Source organism: Polypterus senegalus, chromosome 13, assembly GCF_016835505.1.
Source record: "Polypterus senegalus isolate Bchr_013 chromosome 13, ASM1683550v1, whole genome shotgun sequence".
Classification (NCBI taxonomy): Eukaryota; Metazoa; Chordata; class Cladistia; order Polypteriformes; family Polypteridae; genus Polypterus; species Polypterus senegalus.
In genome coordinates this window covers 36,963,186-36,990,654 of record NC_053166.1, presented here as the reverse complement: position 1 = coordinate 36,990,654, position 27,469 = coordinate 36,963,186, and the positions used below count along the sequence as shown (strand labels likewise).

Sequence of the window (27,469 nt, the reverse complement as noted above, 5' to 3'; positions counted from 1 at the left end):
AGGAGTGGAAAAGTGACAAGGAAAACTGTTTAAATAAAGAGCTAGGAAGGTGAATGGAAAGAAGCAGCCAGCGATAAAGCAAGGAAGACTTCGTAATAAGGATGGTTCGGTGCACGTAGAAGGTGTAACAATAAGATTGTTAAGCCTTATGATAATGTTCCTGCACAGAGAATTTAGAGAGACGCACTGGGAGAAGTATAATCTGAACCTCTCTACATTTTTGTTTATTTTCAGGTTGTAATGTTCATCAAATTTACGTATCATCTGGTCCAGTGGCAGACCATGCATTTCACACCTAGGCCTTCAGTAGTGCTCCGTCTGAATCAACCCGCCCCTCAAAAACTAATTTATGGTTATAAAAACCATCTTAATATGCAGAAATACAGTATAAAGAGCCACTGCATCGCAGATAGATAACTCCTGTAGTCACAATAAATGCCTTTATTGAATAGACAAACCAGGGGTGAACAAGTTCCTTTCTACTGCAGCTACAGCTGCGACACACATAAAAAACATCAATAATAACTCATAAACTTGCAATATTATTTAGGAAAATTGTGACATTTTACTCACCAAAAATTCGGATTATTTGTAAACAAAATCCATCTTCCTCTCTTTCCTCAAAAACAGTTAAATTACCTGTTGTACAGATTATCCATGCGCTTCAGTTCCATCAAAAAGTCCCTTTCTATCACCATCGAAGCTAATGCTGAAAGTCGAACCTGCCCTGTAGTATTTCTGGCATAAGTTTTAATTCGCTTTAGGGATGAAAATGTCCGCTCGACAGAAGCAGTGTACACGGGAATGGTCACCGGCAAATATTCCAATGTGTACAGTTGCCCCATGCTCTCATTCAGATTTTTCTGATGAAGGAAGTCAAGGAAAGATCAGTGGGAGATTTTCTTGCAAAATCATTCATGGCAGTCAGTTCTGTTTTTAGCCGAGACAGATCAAAAACTGCTCCGTGGCTCTTGTGTTAAACTGGAGAAGGCTGCATGCGGGAAATTTTTCTTGTATTCCCGAAACTTCTTGGGATCGAGGAGCGTGACAAACATCAGTTTTTCGTGGTCTTGAAATCTGGCCTGTGTCTGGCAAATAATATTGTCCAGAATCCTGCCATGGAGTTGGCGGTAGCGCGCGCAAGGATCTTGCGCTCGGAACTCCTGCGGTGCGTTCAGGGGCCTCGTAGAGTTCCTCATATCGACTTCTATCCAATCAATGGGTCTGAATACGGTGACGTTGCCGTACGCCTGCTAGAGGGCCCTACTGACACCAACTCAAAATCTGATTGGTTGAAGCAACAGTTTAATTGACATTTATTCTGTGTTAGAGGGCCTGCAGAACGGATTGTGAAGGCCTCTCTGCCTGGCAATAAATGATGGCTGAAATGTGATTGGGTAAATGCTTTAATACGAAAATACATGTCTGGAAGCAGCACAGCCATCGGAAAAGCTATGAAAGGAAGCGGACAGACTATTTGGAATTATTAATAAGTATTCATGGACAAAATATAATTAACATCAGTTTGTGATTCAGATATTTTTTTAGGCCAGCAGAGAAGGACTTGCAGGCCCTGACAGCCCACCACTCAAGCTCATGGTTAACTCATCAGGTCTTACATCACCGGTCAGCGCCTGACACAATTCTCTGCCGCTCTCTCCAGTAAGATAACGGAATATTCTGACCTTAGTGTTTTCCTTTGCCTCCGGCATTGCAAGTTTTGTATATAATGTGAACTCGTCCTTCCATGTTCGCCATGACTTCGCCAGGTCTTTAGCATCGAGACTTTATACCCTGCGTCTTCTCATTAAACTTGTATCTCGCGAATATCTTGTGCGATCTTGCGATGTCCACGGCTTTATTTAATTTTAGCTCAGACCCAGCACTTAAAAGTTTCTCTCGCACTTTCGCTGAGATAGGGTTTCCGCAGTAGTTGCACTTATGAATATGCTAAGCACAGTCCTTCACCCTCGAATATTTACCTTATATGGGCAGGCACTCAATTACATGGGAGGCGTGATGATGCGAGACGCAATTCCGCCTCATGCGGCGACCGAGCTGCAGGCTATGGCCGTATACAGTATATGGACGAAAGTAGGTTCCAGTTATGACCATTACACGTAGAATTTCTAAATGAAACCTGCCAAACTTTTGTAAGTAAGCTGTAAGGAATGAGCCCGCCAAATTTCAGCCTTCCACCTACAGGGGAAGTTGGAGAATTAGTGATGAGTGAGTGAGTGAGTCAGTCAGTCAGTGAGGGCTTTGCCTTTTATTAGTATAGATATCACTTTCAGGATGAAATGCATTAAAGCAAGTATTAAAAATGCACGGTAGTGCTGCTCCCTTGCAGTAAGGGGTCACCAGGTGTATGCTCAGTGTACAGAACTTTATGGCAGGTGTGACAAGGCTCCAAAAAACTGGATGTATGAATGGGTATCGCACAGGTTTAACTTAAATATTGTGTAAATGTTGGATTTGTGATCTGGTGGTCGGAGACACAAACACAGAATTCAATGGATGTTCTTCCGAGTGGGCTTTCTTTATTGCATGCGTGCTGTCTCTGTCTGATGTACCAAACCCTCAGCCCCTATCCTTCCTTTTTCTTTCTCCACCTAACCAATCACCACACGATAAACGTCTTTGTGAAATTAAAACTAGTTATAGACTTGGACCACGGAGTGTTCAGAACTTTAAAAAAATCTTCGTTATACATGTTTAATTATGTCATCCATTCAGGGTTGCGCCCATCCAAGCAAGCATTGTGTGCGAGGCAGGAGCAAATCCTGAATGCCATCACATTGCAGTGTGGATACGAGCAAAACATACACTAGCAGGGTCAATATAGCATAACAAAGCCTCACAGCCTACATGACTTTGAAAGGAAACTAAAGCACGCCAAGTAAACCCACTTGAAAAACAAATTCAAGGCAGGGTACACCCAAGACCCCCTTGCTGCGAGGCAGCACTGCAACCTCCATGCCACCGTGCCCCCACATGATTAATACATGCTTTAATGCATTTCATCATGAAAATTATATCAAGTATTTATCTTAACATTCAAAATGTTCAGGAAGCAGGAATATCATGAAGTGAATGTACTCTTTGCGGTGATTGCTGCCAGCGCCTCCTCAGTACAAGAGGAAGTCAGTTTAAGAAGCATGTACCGATTTAACATGGCTCGGGGAACACTTAATACAAAGCATTTAATGTGCTACATCACTTATGACGGGGTTTGAGAAAATCTAGTAAATTAAATATTCATTTTACGATGAAGTTTAGTTTACAATGTTCTACTTTAATGACAAATTACGAGAATAAAGTCAACATGTTGACTTTAACCTTGACATAAGCGTCGAGATTAAAGTGTAAATGTCGAGAAAAAACTGAACATGTCATCACACTATTACACAGTACCCTTAGTACAATACACTGTATTAGAAAAAAATAAAACAAGTACAACTTGGCTTGCAGTATTATCCAGTAGTATAGAAACAGTACTCACAGATTTGAACATAATGGTTCACATTCGACCTTTTAAAACCAAAGTACCTCCAGGCAACGTGACTCCTTTTCTTCAGCAAAAGTTCTTCTGTGTCATCATGTTCAACTTTATCGTCTGCTACAGCTTCAGTTTCGGAATGTTCTCTGTCCATTTTCACTGTGCATTACCTCCAATACTGCATGTACTCCATTGCATGCCTATTTAGCGGTGTAGCAGTGAAAAAGAGCTCCCGCGCAACACCTCCACAAATGCATGTACTTCATTGTATGTGTTTAGCTGTGTAGCAGTGAAAAAGGTCCCCCTTGAACAGTTTCCCGCTACACCACATTCCGAAAACTGTTTAGGCAATTTAAACCGGTGTTGCGGTATAAGAAAAATCATAACACAAATAAAAAACGGTTTTCGGTATGAACCAGTATACCGCCCAGCACTAATCATGATCCTTTTAAGTTTATTATTAAAGTAGTCATCTTAAAACTAAATGCTTTAATCAGCTATACTTACTTACTTGACTGAGGAACTGTTGAATTTGTAGTTTAGCGAATCTGGCTTTCTACTGCTTCGTCTTGAAGACTTCACTAAAAGTAAATGCCAGTATCTTTAATTTTAATTTAGTACATTAAAATTTTAATGTATATGTTTTAATGATTAATTTTATAAAAACAAAATGCAATTAAAACAATTAAAAACTTCTATGTGTACAAAGAAGTATTTCAAAAATATAATGGCAATTAATTATCTCCTTTTGTTGATTTTTGCAAGGAAGTCACCAAAATAAAGCTACTTTTATGTAGTGTTTTCTGTCATAAAAAGTTTTCGGTTATTGCATTACAATGGTCAATGTGCCTTTACAGTTCTCTTAAACAAATTAAATTACCTGTTAAAAAACTATGAATGGCACAAACTTGAATAAAAAAATATCTGAAATGTCAGAGTTAATACCTTTTGGAATTGTCTCTTCTACATCCACTATTTCCTCAATACCATCACAATAGGCTGCATGCAATTCAATGTGCTGAGGAGGAAAGCTTTTTCTGCAGATAGGGCATTCAATATTGTCATTCCTGTTGCCTAAAGTGGACTTTCCCACTTTGTCGTTACCATAGTCATCATCATTCACCAGCACCAGGCCTTCCTGCCAAAAAAAAAAAAAAATTTTAAATGTCTCTTACTGTAACAAGCAAATCAAAAACTTCACTTTCAAAATAAATCTTTGCTGAACCAAAACATGGTGTGGCTTTGGCAATTCATGTATCCACACCCTAAAAGTAAAATGTGCTATGTGCAACCTATTTTAATCCTAGCGAATGAACATTCTGTTATTATTTTTAATGAGTGTGTACATATTCAGTATATATGGCATGTCAGTATTTACAAACGTTGATGCAAAAAAGAAATAGAACTGCAGTTTTATATACTATATTACTTTTTCAACGTCATCTCTCAGTATGGATGACATGTAACAATTATAATTAAAAACAAGTGATTCAGTATAAAAGAACAAAATGACAGTACAGAAAATATATACCCCTAGTATTGAAAAGGGCGGCTCGGTGGCGCAGTGGTAGCGCTGCTGCCTCGCAGTTAGGAGACCTGGGTTCGCTTCCCTGGTCCTCCCTGCGTGGAGTTTGCATGTTCTTCCCGTGTTTGCGTGGGTTTCCTCTGGGTGCTTCGGTTTCCTCCCACAGTTCAAAGACATGCAGGTTAGGTGAATTGGCGATTCTAAATTGTCCCGGGTGTGTGTGTGTGTGCCCTGCGGTGGGCTGGCACCCTGCCCAGGGTTTCTTTCCTGCCTTGCGCCCTGTGTTGGCTGGGATTGGCTCCAGCAGACCCCTGTGACCCTGTAGTTAGGATATAGCAGGTTGGATGATGGATGGATGGATAGTGTTGAAAAGTTTGGACTCATCCAGAAATAATAATACATTTTATTTATATAGCGCTTTTCCCATGCTCAAGGCACTGAATACAACACTGTAACACTGGATACAAATTTTTCCTAAATAGAACACTAAAACAGATAGATACAGGATACACAAAGCATTAAACAGAATAAAGGACAATAAACCAGAGTAAAATACTAAATTCAACACTAAAAGAAAAGTCTAGCAAATAACATCACTTGTGATATAACACACACACAAATTATACTGAGTATCTGGACAGAGAGAAGACTGAAAGAGGACGCAGAATACCAGGTTAAGTTAAAAACCTTCCTGAAAAGAAGAGTTTTAAAAGAATGAATGGAGTCAGTTGATCTAATTAATTTCCGGAGGTCATTCCAAAGTCTGGGTGCTATATAGCTGAAAGCCCTGTCACCCATAGAGTGTTGGTTAATGCTCATGTTTTTAATAGAAACTGATATTTTTTTAAATCAAGGAACCATTTATTTGATCTAAAAATATAGCCACTGCATTATAAGGCTGCAAATAGCTATTACTGCTTGAAATAAGTGATTTATAATGTATTATTCACATATGACTGTAAAGCCCCATTGTCAGGAGCCATTATCCCGGTGTCCCAAAAGGAAACTCTTTTGGCTCACCCATAATTAATCATGTTCAAATGTTAAATGATTATTGGAGAAACCTTGGTAATTGTGTTAGCACAGCTGAAATATTTTATTCTGTTCAACAAAGTAAATCGTCTTTCTGTGGTTTGTAAGGAATTGCCATTTCTAAAATACAATCCTGCATTCAAAAATGGTCAAACAACTTTCTCAAGAAAAACACAGGCCTATTCTTCTTTTGTGAAATGAATGTTACTACTGAAGATTTCATACAAAGGTATCCATTAGTGCCTTGAGAGAAGAGCAAGCTGATTCTAACTAAGGTAGAAAAAGAAACAGAAGACCCAAATGCACAACTGCACAAAACCATAAGTACATCTGAGTCTGTAGTCGGAGAAACAGGCACCTTTACAGGTCCTCAGATGGTTGCTTCTTTAAAAGGCAGACACTAAATAAGAGTGTTATCTGCATAAGTAAAAAGATGACTCCAGGATGCTAGCCTTAGAGGCAGAGTTTCCAAGAAAAAGGTATATCTTATGCTTATTAGCCATATGTTAGATGAAGAAAAAAAGATTACTTTTATTTAGACCTACTGAAAAGATAGAAAGTGCACACTAATCTCCTTGGTGTTAACCTCAAGTGTTTGAATTGGATAAAAAAAAGTTATGATGCAAACAAAACATGGAATATTTCTATGTCTTTTGCCATGGTGCTGTGGAAACTCATCAGTATTTATGAGTAGGGCGTAGCCTTCAACTAAAACATATCCATCCACCCATTATCCAACCCGCTATATCCTAACTACAGGGTCACGGGGGTCTGCTGGAGCCAATCCCAGCCAACACAGGGTGCAAGGCAGGAAACAAACCCCAGGCAGGGTGCCAGCCCACCGCAGCTAAAACATATACAGTGGAACCTCGGTTCACGACCATAATTAGTTCCAAAACTCTGGTCGTAAACCGATTTGGTCATGAACCTAAGTAATTTCCCCCATAGGAATGTATGTAAATACAATTAATCCGTTCCAGACTGTACGAACTGTACATAAATATATTTTTTTAAAGAGTTTTAAGCACAAACACAGAATGCACAGCGTAATAGTAAACTAAATGTAAAAACATTGAATAACACTGAGAAAACCTTGAACAACAAAGAAAACTAACACTGCAAGAGTTCATGCTATAGCGCTATGAACCGGTTGCTAAAAACACTTTTTTTTAATGAGTTTTAAGCACAGGGAAAAAAATGAACATTTGAAAAATCCATAATTTAATAAACCACCAATAAAAGTAACATTGCAACCGACTGCTGTAAACAGAAGTGAAGTGGAGGTTAAAATCCAATACAAAAAAGTCTTCATTAATTACAACGAGGTTAAAACAATGCTCGGATCTGTCTCTTTAAAAACAAGCATGGTGCATTCTTTAGCTGCCTTCTCGGCTTTATGCTCCAGCCGTCTCTCTTGCGTGTGTGTGCGTCTCTCTCTCGTGTGCGTGCGTGCGTGCGTGCGTCTCTCTCGCATCCGCGCACACGAGCGTGTGTTTGTGTGTCTCTCTCTCTCGTGTGTGTGTGTGTGTGTGTATATCTCTCTCTCCTGCCCGGGTGTCTGTGTGACTCTCTCTCTCTCCTGCTGCACAGGGAATGAACAGGGAGAGACTGAACAAATGCGGAAATCATCCGCGTGCACAAACCGAAAGGGAAACTGGTTTGTTCGTATACCGAGTCTTTGGTTGGGAACAGATGCAAAAGTTTGGCAAACTTTTTGGTCGTAAACCGATTTGTACGTGTTCCGAGACAATCGTGAACCGAGGTTCCACTGTAGTGGCATGTAAATGAAAAAAACGTAAAGGTAGTTTTAGAACAAACTGAATTAGAACCATTATTTTAATCAAGTAATATTGATGATAATATGAATTGGTCATCAGCCATTGACTATAAGCCACTGTGTGACTGTGATAATCCTGGTCAATTCGGTTGCGTAAAGTTTCAACATGACAAAAATGTAAAATGCTGAATGCTTGTAGAAGGACAAGAAAGACATTAGCCTTCTAAGCACTGTTCATAATGCAGCAACTGTCAATGTTTGTGTCAGGGGAAATACAGAAAGACTGAGATAGGTATGTAAACTGTTTCTTAGGGGTCCACTTCTCTTTAGTGTTAAAAAAGTAACAAACATAATAACATGATAGTAAACACTTTTATTAATTATTGTCTATTACACATGATAGTGCATGCAGTGTTTTTACATTTCCAAAAATTGTAAGCAGGATAAAGAGTTTGGTCAATGTATTTTATAAAGTAGATTTGAATGGGTGCACTTTAAAAGCTTTTGTAACAAAATATATTAAAAAATTAGACCAAAAAAAAACATTACGCCATACAGTGAAAAACAAAATTTAAACATTCAATATATCCTAAAAGTATAATTGTAAAAGTCCATAGGAAAAATGTTACCTGTACTTCTAATGAGCTTTCTTTCAGTATCACAGGATCAGCCTCTTCACTAATAAGACTTTCTAGAAACATGAAGCAGAGAGATGTGAAGAAACAAACCTACAGACCTATTGTTAGTTTGCAGAGATGGGCAAAAAAATTTTAATCTTATGTTTTCATGTAGAACAACGTTGACCAACACTGGACAAAAACAAACAATATAAAAAAGTCAATGAAAAAAAATTTCATATTCCTTGTGACGATTCATTCAGTCATATGCACACAATATCGCAAACACAATTTTTTACTAAAATATTGTTAAATAAGACAATTCCAGAAAATGCTCTTGTGAACAAAAATGGAACGTGGTCAAGCAACACTGAGGATTGTTTACTGCTGTTTAATATTAGTCCCCTGCTGGCCCCAACTAAGCCTGTTTTATCATAAATGCTGTAATCTCCATGCTCTATGAGATTAAACATTTTTCATGGCCATAACTACAAATAATATTCAGTAAGTTACAAATAAATACAGTATCATTTATTATAAATGATTTATCTTTATTATTCATAAATTATCATTCTTTACAAAAACTATGGTGCTTCGCCCCCTGCTCGATTCACTCGCCAACCCCCGTGTTTGGTTTTCCGGATACACACTTGTAAGATATTTTTTTTCTGTTAATTGTTGCTATTTCATTAGTTTCACTTTTATTTCAGAACTTCTGTAAAAACAATATTTGGAATCTAATATGCTAAATCTTTTAAATGAGGTCTGTGAGCCTTGTGTTTAATGACTTTGTACCATAATTTAGGATAGGTTTCTCTGTTTGGAATTTCAGCACAGACAAAATGATCCACATCACCAGCAGTTAATAATTTTTTTTGCAAAGTAACCAAAAAATGAATGCGAGTTAAACCCCGTTTTTGAAATTCTCTGACTTAACTACTTTCCTTTTGTTTGTGTCAATGTGATCTGTGCTATGTGCTATCTTTTTTTTTTAAACTGTACTGACTGACATAATAAAGTGTCACAAAAGTTCTACTTTAACAATCGCCGACTGCGTAACCCCAAATGCAACTTTCTAGCACCCTCTTAAACCCCTCCTCCCACAGGTCTCGCCACCCCCTTACCGCATCAATCAGCACCTAACTATCAGTCTTCCGTGCTGCACTCTGCCCTCCCTCGATTGGACCTAACAGTCACTTAATAAAAAAATAGGCTTCAGCTTGGTTGGGACGCTACAATACTTTCGACTGTTACTGCTTTCATATTCTGTAAATTTCTCTGCATATGTATCGCGCCTTGGGTCTCTTTTCTCTGCGCTGCTCTTTCTTCTTTGCTGAGAGCACAGGATCTGTGTGTGCCACGTAACCTTACATGATTTAATGTTTTGCTGGCTGTCCGTGCTCATATTTGATAAGATGGGCGTGTCTTGCAAGAATCTTATGTTCCACGTCCCTGCGAGACTGCCCTGAGACAATCTCTTGGCACCAAGTCTCACGTTTACGGTCCCAGTGAGACGCTCCGTGGCCAGTCTTTTTTGTCTCACAGGTCTTTAAAATGTCCTTTGAGAACTTCTGAGAAGATTATGTATCGTCGCCTAGCTTTTCCATTCCAGGATTTTTTTTTATATATAGAGAGACAATGATTCAAGTCACATTTAATACTTTTAGCTCGCAAATGAAAACAGAAACAACTGAAAACCTCAAATTGGTCCAGTTGAATATCTCACATGTTGATGGACCACAAAGTTATGTCCTATACCTGAAAATGTTAACTCATGTCCAATGGGAAAACAAGCATCTCCTTGGTGTTCTACCAATGGACTTTGTGAAAGCCTAAGTGCAAACTGATGAAAGGTTAAGTGGAAGCTAATTAAAATATGGCTACCAGGGAAAAGAATGTTATTATGGATTGGAAGACAAATAAATGCTTTTTGTTAACATGTCTAAAGTACTGTATAAAACAAAAAAAAAACTATCTAGATGCCAGTCTGTCTTTATATTCCCTATATAATTTAACACGATTTGACTCATCTGGACCATATTTTTCATAGTGTATTTCTAGGACAAGATAGACTACTTTGGAACCCAAAACTTTGACCGTGGGGGTCCCAGTGCTTTTTTTTTTTTTTTTTGTTTCCTGTGTGCTACAGAACACGTTTCCGGCGTCGCATCCGAGTGGCAGCCTTTCCAGCAGCTCCGTGTATGACTTTATCTTTTTACCTTTTTTTCTATTTTTTTTCTCTATTCACTGATCACTTCTACGACTTTCTTTTATGTGGAATCACTCCCTGGACACTTTTTACTATTTTTACTACTTGACATGGATTTTTACACTCCGAGACTCGCCTATTCAAGTAGTCAACTTAAAGCACTGAGAAGATATGCTCACGCCGGTGTGGTTCCTTATTTACCTGACGAGGTAAGAAGATGATATCGGGGCAGCTGAGCCGGCGCAAAGATAAAAGATAGGATAAAAGCCAGGCAACTTGAGAAAAAATGGCGTTATAAGCCGTCGGTGCCTTCTGTGATCCTGGGAAATATAAACTCACTACCAAATAAGATCGATGAATTGGCTGTGCTGGTGAAAAATGTCAGAACCTACAGAGAATGCAGCTTGCTGTGTTTTAGTGAAACCTGGCTAACAACTACCATCCCAGATGCTAACGTGGAGCTACCCGGGTTTAGCACAGTTAGAGCGGACAAAGACGCAAGTACTTGCGAGAAGAAGAAAGGAGGGGAACTCGCTCTTTATGTGAATACAAAGTGGTGCAACTCAGGACATGTAAACGTTAAAATCTCCAATTGCTGCAGGGACATCGAAGTGTTGGCCGTAGTCTGCGTCCCTATTATTTGCCCAGAGAGTGTGGACACGTGATTGATGTTATTGTTTACATCCCCCCTCAAGCGAATGCGGAGATAGCGGGTGACATCATCCATTCCACAGTTGGTAAGTTACAAACGCAGCACCCTGAGGCACTTGTGCTAATCTCTGGAGACTTTAACCATGTGACGCTGGACAAAACATTACCTGCCTTCTCCCAGTATGGGGATTGTAACACCCGAGGAAATAGGACTATCGACCTACTGTATGCAAACGTTAAAGACGCATACAGCGCCACCCCGCTGCCTGCGCTTGGGAAAGCAGATCATAACCTGGTTCTGCTTCAGCCTCACTACAAACCAAGAGTGAAGACGCTACCTACAAGCACACGATCATTCAGGAAGTGGTCCCCTGAGGCAGAGCAGGCTCTGAGAAACTGCTTTGGAACTACAGACTGGGATATGCTGCTGGGGTTACATAGTGAGAACATTGAAGAGGCTGTTGACTGCACAACTGATTACATCAACTTCTGTATGGACATTGTAGTTCCAGTAAGAACAGTATGTTGCTATACTAACAACAAGCCATGGATTACAAGTGACATCAAAGGCCTTTTGAACCAGAAGAAAAGGGCTTTTAAAGGCGGTGATCAGCATGAGCTCAAGCACGTGCAGAAGGAACTCCGAGTCCAGCTCAGGGCGGCGAAAGAGCAGTACAGGAGAAAGCTGGAGCAGAAGTTGCAGAATAACAGCATGAAGGAAGTGTGGGATGGGATGAAGATTATCACTGGCTGCAGCTCGAAGCAGGGTGCCACCATCGAGACAGACGTGGAGAGAGCAAACCAAATGAACAACTTCTTTAATAGGTTTGATCACCCTAACCCACTCTCACCTCAGAGTACTGAATCCTCCAACCATCCTTCTGTTGATACCAGCGACTATACTTTCTTAGAAGGTTGGCATCCTTCAACATCTGCAATAAGATGCTGCAAATGTTCTACCAGACGGTTGTGGCAAGTGCCCTCTTCTACACGGTGGTGTGCTGGGGAGGCAGCATAAAGATGAAAGACACCTCACGCCTGGACAAACTTGTTAAGAAGGCAGGCTCTATTGTAGGAGTAAAGTTGGATAGTTTAACATCTGTGGCAGAGCGACGGGCATTAAGCAAACTCCTGTCAATCATGAAGAATCCACTGCATCCACTGAACAGTGTCATCTCCAGACAGAGGAGTAGCTTCAGTGACAGACTTTTGTCACCGTCCTGCTCCACTGACAGACTGATGAGATCGTTCCTCCCCCACACTATGCGACTCTCCAATTCCACCCGGGGGAGGAAATGCTAACATTGCTCAAAGTTATTGTCTGCTTTTACATGCATTTTTATTACTATTTAATCTAATATTGTTTTTTGTATCAGTATACTTCTGCTGGATTATGTGAATTTCCCCCTTGGGATTAATAAAGTATCTATCTATCTATCTACACTTTGCACTCCAGTACCACCTGCTGGAACAAAGCAAGTGAAACATCTGAACAGACTGAAGCCAGATTAGCAGTCACAATGACCAGAGCTTTACATTACTTTCATGGGCAAGGCTGCAAGCTGCTTCTACCTACTGTAATTTAAAGAGCAGTATTGTGCACTTTTGCAGGGGGGTGTTGGGTGAAGCTTGATCGAGAATGGAAGTGCAGCGTAACACAAAGGAAAATCAAAGGGTTGATTTTCTACATAATTTAAGCACTATGAACTGTCTACCTTGAAAAAAAGACAGGACAAGTCAGATAAGACAGTGTTCACGGTTACAACCTAGTAGGGTGATACTGTAATTCTGGAATCGAAGAAGACCCAAGACGAAAAAATCTCGAATCATAAGAGCGGAGATGTTGATAAACAGGCAGCGTGAATGATGGATGGGGCATCTAGCAATAACAACTGGATCACCATTTAAAAAAATACATAACCCTTGGCTTTCTTCCCTTAACCCATTCTACAAATATACCCATGCAATGCCCAGTACTTCAACTAATCGATATATATATATATATATATATATATATATATATATATACACACACAAAGTTGGCTGACTCATTCACTAATTCACACACTCATCAACAAAAATACCATAGATAGATAGATAGATAGATAGATAGCAATATGGAACATTTAAGTCAGTAGGTACTGTATTTGTTCAGAAAATAACACTTTGATATATTGAGATTTTAGAAAAATACAAAAAACTAAATACTTCAAAGTCTCAAAAATGGCTTTGCAGATTTGTTTCAAATTTGATGACATTATCGAAAAAAGATTATTAGTCTTTATATAACAAGGCAATGTGTCCTAATTTGCTTTAGTTGTGATCTTTAGGCCAAAGGCCAAAATACGATGGATAGACAAGTGAGTCAGAGCATCTAGAGAATGTTAGGTCTTGTGGGGTGTTTCCTGTATGCTATGGTTAGTTATCTAATGCAGTGTTTCCTAACATCGGTCCTGGGGCACACTGTGTCTGCAGGTTTTTGCTCCAACCAGATTTCTAATCAGAGACACCTGATAGCACTGCTCTCATTTAATTAGCTGGAATTATTTTTCTTTTATTCTACATTCAGAAAAGCATAGCAGCATGATTTTTACATTTATAACACATTTAGAAATATTTCTGCTTTTCCTATAGATTTAAACGCTTAACTGTCTTTTTGTTAATTTCATTATATTTTGCCCTTTCTCTGTGCAGTTTTTCCCCTTTGTTGTATCTTATTAATGACAATTAAAAATGAGCAGAGCAGACACGTTGTCAAACACCACTGAATAATCAAAGGCTGTAACTACTTTAGCATCAGACCCACTAATTAGTAAATAATGGATTAACTAAACAATTAGAACACCTAGAAAAGTAGAATGAAAATCAAGATGAAAATACTGCTAAAAAGAAAAAAAATACATTATTCCCATATAACTGCTTGGTACATTTTAATATTATATATATATATATATATATATATATATATATATATATATATATATATATATATATATATATATATATATATATATATACATACAGTGGGTACGGAAAGTATTCAGACCCCCTTAAATTTTTCACTCTTTGTTATATTGCAGCCATTTGCTAAAATCATTTAAATTATTTTTTTTTCCTCATTAATGTACACACAGCACCCCATATTGACAGACAAAAAAATGAATTTTTGAAATTAAAAATTTATTAAAAAAGAAAAACTGAAATATCACATGGTCCTAAGTATTCAGACCCTTTGCTCAGTATTTAGTAGAAGCACCTTTTTGAGCTAATACAGCCATGAGTCTTCTTGGGAAAGATGCAACAGTTTTTACCAAACTTAGTCTTCTAATTTCTATATTGTTCCCAAAACACAGAACTTGGGAAATAACACATCACTTAATTAGCCCAGGAGTCCAATTAAAAACAGAAGCTGGTTGGAACAGAAACCTGCAGGTTGGGAAACACTGTTCTAATGAAACTGGTCCAAGGAAGGACAACCAGTGAACTGGCAACAGGGTCATGGGCAAAGCCCATTCATATGTAAGGGGTGCAAAGGCCCGTCTGGTTTGAATTCCACAGAAGAACTACTGTAGCACAAATTGCTAAAAAATGTAATGCTACCCAAAAGAGAAAGGTTTTAGAACACAAAGTGCATTGCTACTTGCAGTATATGAGGCTGCACAACTGCCCATGATGACCCTGTCCACCACCAAAAGTGCCTACAATGAGAAAGTGGGTGTCAGAACTGGACCACCGAGCAAAGGAAGAAGGTGGCCTGGTCTGATGAATCACGTTTTCTGTTAGATTATGAGGATTGCCATGAGTGTGTGCATCATTTACTTGGGGAGGAGATGGCAGGAGGATGCACTATGGGAAGAAGGCATGCCACTGCACGTTATGTGATACTCTGGGAAATGTTCTGCTGGGAAACCTTGAGTACTGGCATTCATATGGATGTTACTTTGACATGTACCACCTACCTAAAGACTGCTGCAAACCATGTACACCTCTCATGGCAAAAGTATTCCCTGATAGTAGTGGCCTATTTCAGCAGGATAATGCGCCCTGCCACACTGCAAAAACGGTTCATGAATGGTTTGAGGAACGCGGCAAAGAGTTCAAAGTGTTGATTTGGCCTCCAAATTCCCTGATGTCAATCTGTCTGTGGGATGTGCTGGAAAAACAAGTCCTATTCATGGAGGCCCCACCTTGCAACTAACAGGATTTAAAGGATCTGCAGCAGATACCACAGGACACCTTCAGAGGTCTTTTGGAGTCCATGCTTCAGTGGGTCAGAGATGTTTTGGGGGCTCAAGGGGGACCTATACTACAACATTAGGTGTTTTCAATGATGTGGCTGATTGGTGTAAATAAACTTCAAAGGATGGAGGGTTGGAGAGGCATATTGGTGGTCAAGTGCATGCAGTTTTGCAGAAAATTTCAAGGTCAGACTGTGATGTAACGCTCTGCTCCAATTCACAAAGCAGAAACAGTCAAGTGCTGGTACAGTGTACTAGCCCACTTAAATCCCCATGTATAGCACAAACCAGAGGTGACAGCATGCCTTGGTCAGTTTAAATGCATGCACAGCTCACTAAAGAGGTCCCCCTTTAACAGAATATAAAGGAGGTGGACACTGTACATAGTTCATGATATTATTCCTCTTGAATATTTTTGTACAATGCTTAAAACATGTTCCTTCTATGGGACACATTAATACACAGCCTGTAAACAATGTTAAAGTAAACAGTGCAGGGTTCCCACTCTTTTTAAGGAATCATTTTCCAGGACATTTCCAGGAGCTTTTTCCGGAAATTCATGACAGGATCTGGTCATACAGTCATATACTTTAGTCGCGGGCTTAACGCCATTTTAATTTCTCTTTGATTATGCAGGGACTTAGTGTCACCGATATGCTAAATTACACAAAGGCAACACCAATTAATGTACTGATGTATAATGGAGTTGTTTGACCTCTTTTTGTTACACACTGTTTTAAACTGCAAAACTCTTTTAAAGAAATAAATGCCTCTTGGATTGTGGAAAACTATCCAAACACTGACATATACTGAGCAATTCCATAATGTTCAGTATAGAGCTGTTGATCACACCATGAAATAGGCTACCATAGTGACCTAATGTCAGTAAAAGTTACTTGCATATTACATATTATGTCATTGTTTGTATCAAATAAATTTATGTACAATGTTTGTATTAAACAAAACTGCATAAAGCCAATTTATTGCCTATATCATGTGTATGATGCCTATAACACTAATATACAATTGGAACGCAACAAAACAAAGTCAGAGTTAACTTTCAACTGGTAGCTTTACTGGGAATACAGCAGCTGTAGAATTTGCATAATTCAGCGACAAAGATTATAATAAATAACTTATCTTTGTGGGAAAAGAAGCAAAATACATCCATTTTAAATCATGATAGCCTTGCCATCAATTCCTGAGTTGAAAACTTGGTTAAACTAGAACAAATACTAGGAACAAAGGATAAGAGCCTGAACTCCAGTATATTGGAAAAAAAACAATCTGTCACTGTAGTGTTACCTATGAAAAAGGCATCTGGTGTAGGCCTACGTTTAGAAACAATGCTGGTGTTGCTCCTTGAGGTCTGATAAAACTGCATCCAGACCGATGACCTCTTTCTTTTTTTCAGCAACACTTTTACGATAGGCATTAGATTTTGTGAGCAATGTAAAGTCCTGTTTTCTCTCAGCCTTCTCTGCCATTGCATCTGCTTCTTCTTGCATTGCATCAATGCTAGTGATTATTTTCTGTCTCTTTGCTGTCACTTTTGTGATTTCAGAGCGGAGCTCTTCTCTTTGTTTGTCATTTTCAGTTTTCATATCGCATCCTGGCATTTCTGCAATGCTGTAAGAGGGGCTTTGGCAATACTCCAACAAATGAGCCACCAGTCAAAGAATCTTGGATTAGGCGAAGAGACATCAGAGTCCTTCCTTTCAGATTTGTAACCAGCATGTCCTTATTCACAGAGTACCCTCTTTCGACCGCTGCTTGCCCATGTGACAATGTGAACAGGTCTTTCATTGATTTCCAAAGAATTGTGTACTCTGCTTTGTCACCAGCTAATCTTCCCATGAATGTGTCCAGCCGACAGGAGCTACTTCTATACCCTTGAAATTCCTCCTTATGGTGCTGCACCATTTCAGTGAGGAACATCTTGTACTCACTCAGGATTTGGTCACAGTCCTCTGCTGTATGCCATTTGGCGTTAAGAAGCAGCTGTAAGAGCTTCTCAAACATGGAGATGGCACGCCTTTCATCTCTGATCATAGTTACTGGATCTAGGCATGCCATGTGCCTTACTGCTGCATAATTCAAAGGGCATTTGTCCAGCAGTTTCTTTGCTGTTGCGGACAGGAAGGCTACACATTCTCTCCGGAATTGTTGACCCGGCAGCGGTTTTTCATGCAGCATCTCTGAGGCTTTCTCAAGAGCTTGTTTGGTGGCAAAGCCAAGATCCACCTCTTTCAGTGGCAAATGGAGTGTTTTGTCCAGTACATCAATTTTAAGCATTTGAACAGGTGTTTTGATGTTATCCAGTACCTCCCTCTTCATAAAGCATGAAATCAAACTCTTCAGAAGGGCCTGAAGGTCTTTGTCAAAAATGGCATCATAGGGGCTTCAGTCTGGAAAGTCTCAAGAAAGGGTTTCAGCTGCCTTGCCACATAGGCAAAAAACTGTAATTTTGTCTCAAAAAGGGGGACACCAACAGCCTCTCTGACCACATTGTATGATGTTGACGATGGCATTTTACTCTTTGGCAGTTTCTTGTAATTGTCGACAAATATTTTCAACATGTGGCCACATCTTAAGTGCTCTCTCTGCCACTGGCAAGTCCTCCACCCACCTGTGAGCACAGAATTTTAGAGGGAACGTTGATGTTTTGGGAATTTCAATAAAGTCATCCCGTCTGGCTGGTGTGTCATGAAAAAGATGCCAAAGTTTGTCACCTATCTTCCATCCACTTTCCTTCTCGCCTTGTTGGAAGCTTCCATGAACTGTATGAAGACCACAGGTTCCTAGGTTTATCAAGCTTCTAATATCTGGGGCCTCCTTAGACCTGTCTTCTTCAAATAATCTCAAAATTTTTTTGTTAACACTTGGTCCATCCATCGAGATTTGCAGGAGCTTGTTTGGATCAAGTGGAGAGAGGGAAACTTTAATGCTCTCAACAAGCTTCTCTGATTGTGTGTGCCCTAGAAACTGGGAGTCCAGATAATGCACAACTACCTTTTCTTCATTATCACTCCAGTACTGCACAAGCACATCCTTCTGCTCGGTCTAAGTTATTTTGTTGAGGCATTCATCAAATGAAATGGTATAGTAGTTGGACTGTCTAATGTCTTTCACTAGCTTGCCTCTGAAATATGGTGCAAGGCCAAAACACATCAGATACGCTGCTTTTGTTGCACCACATGAGAATTTTTGGGCAATTTCACTATCTGGAAACATCAGGTGAAACAATGAACCCATATCTAAACAGGAATTGAAAGAATATTTGGAAAGGGCCACTTTAATCACCCAGCGGATCTCTGCTTCTAAAACAGCTTCACTTGAAAAATGAGCTCCGATTGTGGGTGTAGCTTGAGGTAGAGTTAGTTGATGGCTGGACCTCGCTGCTTCCTTAAATCTCTGATTCTGCTGCCTGTCTGCTAGCTTCAGAATTTTGGGGGGTGGGAGATTGATTGATGAAATCAGTCATGCGTGGTCCTGTGCCTTGACTTGACATGACCCTCTTGTGTCCCTGTCCTTTGGCATGGCTTTTAACAGCAGAAATGCCCATGTTGCCTATATCAAAAGCTTTCTTGCATATCTTGCAGTATGCCCGATGTACATTATCTGTCACATGTCCTATCCAGTCCCTGAACTCAGGATTTATCTTCCATTCCTCCTTAAACGTACACCTCCTTGACATGATTCTGCTTTCCCTCACTTCTGTAATTAGAAATACATTCTCTAAATTAACCATTATAGGCTACTATTTTTCCTGCAACACTGCCTATTAGTGTCAAAAACATTAAATACAGTAATGTACAAAAATGTAGGCTAAATAGAAATACTGATCCAGTACAGATTTTCTGTAGGCTAACTGTGGTAAACTTAATGTGAAAGCATACCCATATAATTCCTCTAGAGGGAGCTAATGTTCTGTGGAATAATGGAAGCAACCTAGAATAAGAAGTTGAGCCAGGAGCTGTTAAGCGTGTTCAGTTGTGCAAATAAACGACACAAGCCAAGTAATATTTATTGTGTGGCGATTGCTCGGCTGCAAGGATATCACACGAACATACACAAACACACAAGAATAGGCATTTAGATGTAGGCTTCAAGTAGCCTAAGCCCTATTTGTTTTAAATGAAAGCAGTAGCTCTTAGTCTAATTCTTTTTAAGACTGTTATCGTGTTCGTGTTGTTTTAGGTTTGGTTCACTGAATTTATTTGCTTAACAGTGGGACCACGTAGGCCTAAAAAATGATTTTAGATTGATTAAGCAATTTCCTCCGGGATCATTAAAGTATTCTGATTACCGTCATTAGACTTAGGACTATGCTAACACCTAATGGGAATTACCATTAACAGGCTAACGGAAATTAGCATTGCCAATTTACTTGACATGTTTAATATGCGACCTGGGTCCACATCAGACGGTATGAAATAACAAAACTGTCAGTTGCACCATATGCACTGTGGTCATACTTACAGTCATGCACTCAGCAGAAATTTCAAGTGATGAACTGATGTTCTGTTGTTCTCCTGTCAGCTACTGACAAGCTAGAGCAATGAGGGTCAAAACTCAAATATAATTGCCTATACATGTCTCAGTAGGTGGAGACATTGCGCAGCAGAGGCCACGACCTAGCTCAGCTGTCATCATATCTAGACTTACGAACAGCAAGCTGTTTCAAACAGAAAAATGAAAAAGCGAAAACAGAAATAAAATTCCAGGACAAGAAAGATTATTTCCAGGACATTTGGCCATTTCGATCAGTTTCCAGGTCATTTCAATGACTGGAAAATAACCCTCAAAATTTTCAGGTTTTCCAGGACGCGTGGGAACCCTGACAGTGATTCAGTGTATATTGCTTTTGATCTAAATCCTCCAAAACTTTGTAACAGTGCAAGATTATAGATCAAAGCATTGCATTCAAATCTTACTAAAGCTACCATAGTATCTATTACATTGTATAATTATATTTATACAGAAAATTACCATCATTACTATTAATTAATTACCTGTTTAATATGTATCTAATTTCAAAAGAATACAGTTTCATCTAAAATGTGTTTTGCAATGACCATCAACAAAAGCCAGTTCACAAGGAAAAGCAAGAATTGATCTATGGCAGGAAGATTTTACTTATGTGCAATTGTATGTTGCATGTTCCAGAGTAAGGAACTGTAGTGAACTAATAATATTTGCCCCTGGGGGAAAAGAACAAATACCTAGTATAAAGTACCCAATTACTTACATGGTACTTCTGATACATCTGATTAACACTCGGCACTATAACCGAGTCCCATTGTCTTTGGAAATTTCCTGGGCAAAGCTGTACAGCACTCATGCTAGTAACATGTTAGTACACTATAAAGTGAATGCTTGCTAACCACCTATAAACTGTTCAAGGAAACATACTAATTTGATGTTTCAAACTGATAAGGGATTCTGAAATCAAACTTTTTGTATATTTGAATTGTGCCTTAAATGGCATTTAAACAAGGTAGAAAATGTAAGTGCAACATTCACATTAAAGTATATTTGGGAACTTTTTTAAGTTAGAAGATTATTATTTTTAAAATGGATGTAAAATATAATGTAACTAACTATTTCCCCACTGCTCCACCCACATAGTAGGGAAACCGCACAATCTTTGAAAATCAATAAACAAACAGGTATCGCTAGCTAAGCAGAGTAAAGTTATGCTCCAAAACGTGGAGACAGGTAGACTGACTCAAACGGAGGCTGGCGCGTGAGTGAGGAAGGCCCCGCCCGGCTCCCTACTCCTGACGTCATGCTTTTCCCTCCCCTCAGTCCGCACCATCTGTCTCAGATTAGCGTGAATAAATCACTCTTGCAAACAAACTAAGTCACTAAGAGCAATGTGAGAAGTCACAAAATCAACTGGAATGTTCAACAAAATTATAGAAAAAAAAAAACAGATCTAAATCTGTTAAGTAGTTCTGTCGTGAAAAGTGGACATACATACAGACAGACAGACGTTTGATTTTATTAAAATTGAGGTTCACTGTATATCAAGAATGGGTAACAAATGGTCTGTGTTTACCTGGACAAACTTCAGACTCTTCAGTCTCATCATTTCCTTTATGCTGACTGGAATTCTCTTCCATAATGTCACATCTTACACTACGAAAAAAAAATAAATCCAAATAAATATTAAAATCTTTATATGCCATACACTTGTCTACATAGTAAGAAATTATTTATTTTTGCAGATGCTCCATTGTGCTGCATCAAACACACAAACCCTTTGCAAATACAATTTATCTTATGTGTCACAACAATCACCCAAAGACTTCTCCAATGGCAGAGACAGTGCAAGCAGTAAATTAATAAAAAAAAAAATCAGCCTATGCAGACAAAAAAATTAATTATTCAGCAAAATTAAAGTATTCAGTCATTTTAAGATAATGATAAGTGAAATTACTCGATGTGATTATATTTTACATCATATTTTTCACAGATCTGCACAAGGATTTTTCTTAATAGAAGAAAGGGAGTGCTGTCTTAATAGCACACTGCTTTCTCATATAGCAAACTCTTCAGTCCTAAAAATATTTGTAATATTAGGGGGAAAAAAATTGAAAATTAAAGTAATTTCAAATAAAAATGTATATATATTTATTTAATATCTAGTTTTCCTGGAAACGTTCTGAAGACAGACAAATGCAATGGCATATTGGTCAGAACCGCTGCCTCATGGATCCAGCTTTAGATTAAAATCCACTGGATCCTGGGTATCATATGGGGCATATTGTTTTTATCCTTTTACAGCTGGCCTGTTTTATAAAAATAAAAAAAAAAAAACCTTAAGTATAAATTTGTGTGCAAGTTGGCCCTGTGATGAGCTGGTACCCCCTCCAGGGTTGATACTGGCCTTACACCCAAGACTCCTGTTCCCAACAACTCTGAAATGAATCAAGTGATTTTTCATTAGTATTATGTTACTAAACCTAGAGAGCTTGACTTGACCGCACAAAACAAGTCCAACAAAACTAACAACAATGTGTCTGCAGAGAGAATGTTGACAGGTTTACTTAAATTTCTGTTTAATCTTTCTATGAAGCCAGTAGATGAATTGGGAGAGCATGGCATGGTCATGAGGTCGCTGGAAAGTGGTGTGTGGCGCTCTCGATATCTTTGCAAAAGGACAAAGCTCCAAGTATTTAGAGTCCTGGGGCCTCATGTATAAAAGGTGCGTTCGCACAGAAATGTTGAGTAAGAACTTTTCCACGTTCAAATCGCGATGTATAAAACCTACACTTGGCGTAAAGCCACACACTTTTCCACGGTACCTCATGCCTTGTCGTACCAAGTTCTCCGCTCGGTTTTGCAGACTGGCGGCACCCAGCGTCAAAGCAATGGTACTGTTCCTGTGTGATTACTCATTATTTTCATGACGCGGCTTTATAAATACACCGAAACTAACCGCATATTGTTTATTAGTGTAATGCATCTGATTGTAATTAACTCGTAACAATATAATGGTCCAGGGAACAGCCATAGTATTCCAAATACCATAACTGCTTTAGCGTTGTTAATCTCACTGCACCTTCCTCTACTTATTTTTCTTCTTCTTCTTTCAGCTCCTCCCGTTAGGAGTTGCCACAGCGGATCATCTTTTCCCATATTACTCTCACTGCACCACGCGGAGTATTTATATCACTGTATCTGAGTGTGAATCACAGCAGCAGCTGATCGGAAAGAGAATTATCGGTATACAGTTTCATGGACACGCTGTCTCAGCCACTGCAAAACGTTTTAAAGCCTTTCCTGTACAGACCTCGCGGTTCAGAAACAGTTTAATCCCAAGAACTTTAAATGCAGTCAATCAAGTGCTCCTTGTAGAACTTTTTGTACTTATAAGTACAATCACCCCACTGTAAACTTGCACTACAGTTATAATATCGCACAACCTGAGCCACTTTATAAAGCGCGTATTTACATATGATGACGATATCATTTTTAAGGTAAAATGCAGCAAGATATGTTTGCTAAATTATACAGATAAAACTTTAACTTCATTTAAATAATCTATATTCTTCACTGGGAGTGTCGTTAAGGATAGAATAATTAAACATGTACTACGAAGATATTGCAATGTTCTTTAAACGGTTTGAAGAATCGGCGCTAAGCTTACAGATGGCTTAACGTCTATTACAGAGCTGATTGTATGGCGATCGGTTACTTGGGGAAAAAAAAGCACTGACTGCAGTGACGGCTACGCCAATATATACTGAATGTAAAACAGAAAGAGGCTTACAACTCGGCTTTTCACGGCGACTTTGATATGTGACTTCTTTTTTATTTCCGAGACATGGACACTATTCAGTGACCTGAGATGAAGATTGGGTTTCTTCGGTACTGTGTCTCTTCGGAGAATCCTTGGGTACCACTGTTTTGACTTTGTGTTGAAGGAACATTTGCTCATGGAGTCCCAAATGAAACACATTACCTACATTGTGAGGGGGTGTCAGTTACGGCACTACAGCCATGTGACACGATTACCAGTCAGCGATCCAGCTTGCAGGATCCTCGTTGTTGAGGACCCGAGTGGCTGTACCAGGCCAAGCAGATGCCCACATAACACCTGGCTACAGCAGATAAATGGTATTTCCAGGGGGGACAGGACCTCATGTTTGCCTGCAGGGCTGCCAACTAGGATCCTGAGCTGTTTCATCGTGTGGTGGGTGCATCAACGCACTGTACCAGTGCATGCTCCCCAACCTGACCTGACCTAACATATATATTATGTTAAATATTTACCTTGGTGTCATTTCATGTTCTCCTGTATCTTCAGTATTAAACAGCAGAGGTGATGCCGGCAAAGCAAAATGCTGAACACGATAAGATGAAGAAGTCTGATAATACACAGGTATAATTTCTTAGTATTAACCTATTAAGTAGTTTAAAATACATAATAAATTGTGATAATTACTAATACCAATACCATTAATTCATGCAAATCTTGTAATCACACTGTCCAGATTTCACATTTATATTTTAAATAATCATTAATACTTGACATACTTAGTGACCACTAATGAAAAAGGTTAATTAGAAATGTTATCTAACACAACATTAAAAATAATCAGACAGTTACACTTATTAATTCACATATCATAGTTGTATATTCTATTTTTCCTTCTTAAAACCTTTATCTAGAACAGAGGTGGGCAAGTGCGGCCTTCGAGGTCTTTTTTTGTGGCCATCATGAAGGTATCAGTGAAACGTGATTGCAGCCTTTTGGCTTGTTCACACTAGCCGAAAATGTTCAACAAAACAAACAATGTTAACGAAGATTCGTTTGGTCTCCGCGTTCATACCTGACGGAATGGTCAATGACAGCTAAGAAAATACAGCCAAACTGAATGCAAGTTATGCCAATGGCAGTCAAGCTAGATATTTACTGCGGATAGAGTGCACGTGCACTGTAGATTTTCGCGAGTACCGCTGTAATTATTTCCGCGGTAATTAAAGGGACAATCAAATGGCACCGAAAAGAGTTAAAGTTCAGGAGGCTTAAATTTCAACAAAAGCAGTCAGATCCATAATTTCCTCATCTGATAATTATCGTTGTGTTTTACTGGCCATATTAATGCAGTTACCACTGTCAAAGAAATCCAGACATGTAGACGATGAAAATCGACAGTTCAACAGTGAATGGGAGTTGGATTTCTTCATGTCAAACCAAGGAAACTCCATGATGTGCCTAAGATGCAAGACGCAATTAAGAACATTAAAGAGATCAAATGCAAAACAGCACTGAGAGTTGTAAGTCACACATGAAGTACATCAATTTAAAAGAAAAGCAAGTGTATGATTCCTTGAACAAGAGCCATACAAAAGAAACATCCATGTTCGCCAAATTCAAATCATCCTCTCACAATCCGGAAGTTGAGGCAACGTTTCGAGTCGTCTTCAAATTGGGTGCCACTGGAAAACCACATACTGATGTAGAGCTATTCAAATCATGCATGCTTGAAGTTGTTCAGTGTCTCGAACCATCTCAACTTCAAAAATGTAAAGATTTACCTCTATCACGAAGGACAATTGTGAGGCGCCAAGGTGAGATCGTGGTTGACTTAAAAAATCAACTGAACAAAATATGTCAAGAGTCCAATACTTTGTATGCCTTAGCGTTGGATGAATCCTGCGATACAACAGATATGGCACAACTGCTTATTTTCATCAGAACAATGTCACCAACACTTGACATCCATGAAGAGTTGTTGTCCCTAATCAGTCTCAAATCAACAACAAAGGCACAAGATATTCTCACAGCATTTAACAACACTTGTGTAGAGAAGAAATTGGATCTAAAGAGAATTGTTGCTGTGTGTACAGATGGAGCTCCTGCAATTGTAGAGTGGTTTTGTGACTCTACTTAAACAACAAATTCACTCTCAATATCCGAAATCTCCCACATTATTGTCACTGCATTGTGTTATACACCAACAAGCTCTATGTGCCAAGTCTCCAGCCTTGAACAACACATTGGAAGATGCCGCTGGTATTGTGAATTTCATTCGAGCTCGAGCCCTCAATCATCGCCAGTTTAGAGAACTCCTCCAAAATGACGATTCAACTGAGAAAGAGGACAATTTATATTACTCAAACACTCGCTGGTTGTCAAGAGGATCTGTTATAAATAGAATCTATGAATTGCAAGGCACTATCAAAGAGCTCTATGCATCCAAAGGAGTGGTTTGTAAACTCGATGACATCAACTTTTGCATGAACCTGGCTTTTCTCAGCGATCTTTTGAGTGAACTCAACAGTCTGAATAAGCAACTCCAAGGCAGAAATAAAAGTGTCTGTGACCTCAGACGGAGTATAAAAAATTTTCGCCGCAAGTTGAAATTGTTTCACGGCAAGTTTCAAAAGCAGCAGCTCTCCGAATTCTTTCTGTGTCTGAGTAATTTTGCCAGTAACAACCCATCTGTAAAAATACATTTTGATGGGTTCTGTGAACTGCTCGGTTCACTAGTGCCTGAATTTGAGCCTTGATTCTCCGATATCCACATCAATGACAATGATCTACGGCTGATTTCAGAGCCACACCTGATGGAATCTGACAATGTGCCAGAGAAGTTTCAAATGGAATTGTTGGAACTTAGTGAAGATCCAAATGGTCAACACAAGCAATCCCAAAATTCCGTGGACTTGATTTCATTTTGGCGTGATGATTACATCTACCCCATTCTGCGCCAAACACGCTCAACGGGTGTTAACATGCTTTGGTAGCACGTACATTTGTGAATGTACATTCTCTCATATGAAGTACATTAAAAATTGATACCGCACAGTCCTGACAGATGACCATTTGGAAGGCCACCTACGTTTAAGAACAACTTTTGAGCCAAGTTTTAATGAATTGTCAACCAACAAACAGACTCAAAAAAGTAATTGAAAATTACATAATTAATTCATGTTATGGATTATTCTTACAATTTTACACACTTTGGGGTCAGTATAAAGTTTGATAATAGATAATTAATAAAAGGATGCCTATATATGTTGTTAATGACTTAATAATGGTGCGGCCTTGTTCAAGTTAAAGCAGTCGTCAGTGGCCTTAGTACGAAAAAAGGTTGCCCACCACTGGTCTAGAATAAAAAATACAAAATTTAAATATTAATTAGTTTTACATTTCAGTGCTTTTAAATAAAAATATCACAGAGGAATACATTTCTTCATAAGATTTGAAATTCAGCAAAATTAGAGAGATTGCCAAGGGTATGAAAATGTTTGAAACCTGCCTGAAATAAACAAAAATTATGCAGATATTTGAAGTTAATTACTAGCTGTTTTTACTTTTTTTTTTTTTTACAATAGTGGGGGTGTATATTAATAGAATGTGTTTGTTTTGATAGCAACCATAAGTTAGACACACTGACATG

The 27,469-nt window shown here is 38.9% G+C and overlaps 1 protein-coding gene across 7 annotated transcripts in view; it reads right to left on the bottom strand.

Annotated features, from left to right (window-relative positions):
- Positions 1–27,469, bottom strand: part of uimc1 (ubiquitin interaction motif containing 1) — a 55,683-nt gene that overhangs the window by 12,789 nt on the left and 15,425 nt on the right. For 5 of the 7 annotated variants that reach the window (XM_039776552.1, XM_039776550.1, XM_039776549.1 and 2 more), the window contains 5 exons: positions 24,333–24,427; positions 21,613–21,692; positions 8,463–8,524; positions 4,445–4,637; positions 4,011–4,080 (listed from right to left, as the gene is read on the bottom strand). In XM_039776552.1, the coding sequence (XP_039632486.1) occupies positions 4,011–4,080; positions 4,445–4,637; positions 8,463–8,524; positions 21,613–21,692; positions 24,333–24,427 (500 nt within the window). Of the gene's footprint in view, positions 1–4,006; positions 4,081–4,444; positions 4,638–8,462; positions 8,525–21,612; positions 21,693–24,332; positions 24,428–27,469 lie in introns of all 7 variants that reach the window. The other 2 variants (XM_039776551.1, XM_039776554.1) reach the window with 2 other exon arrangements.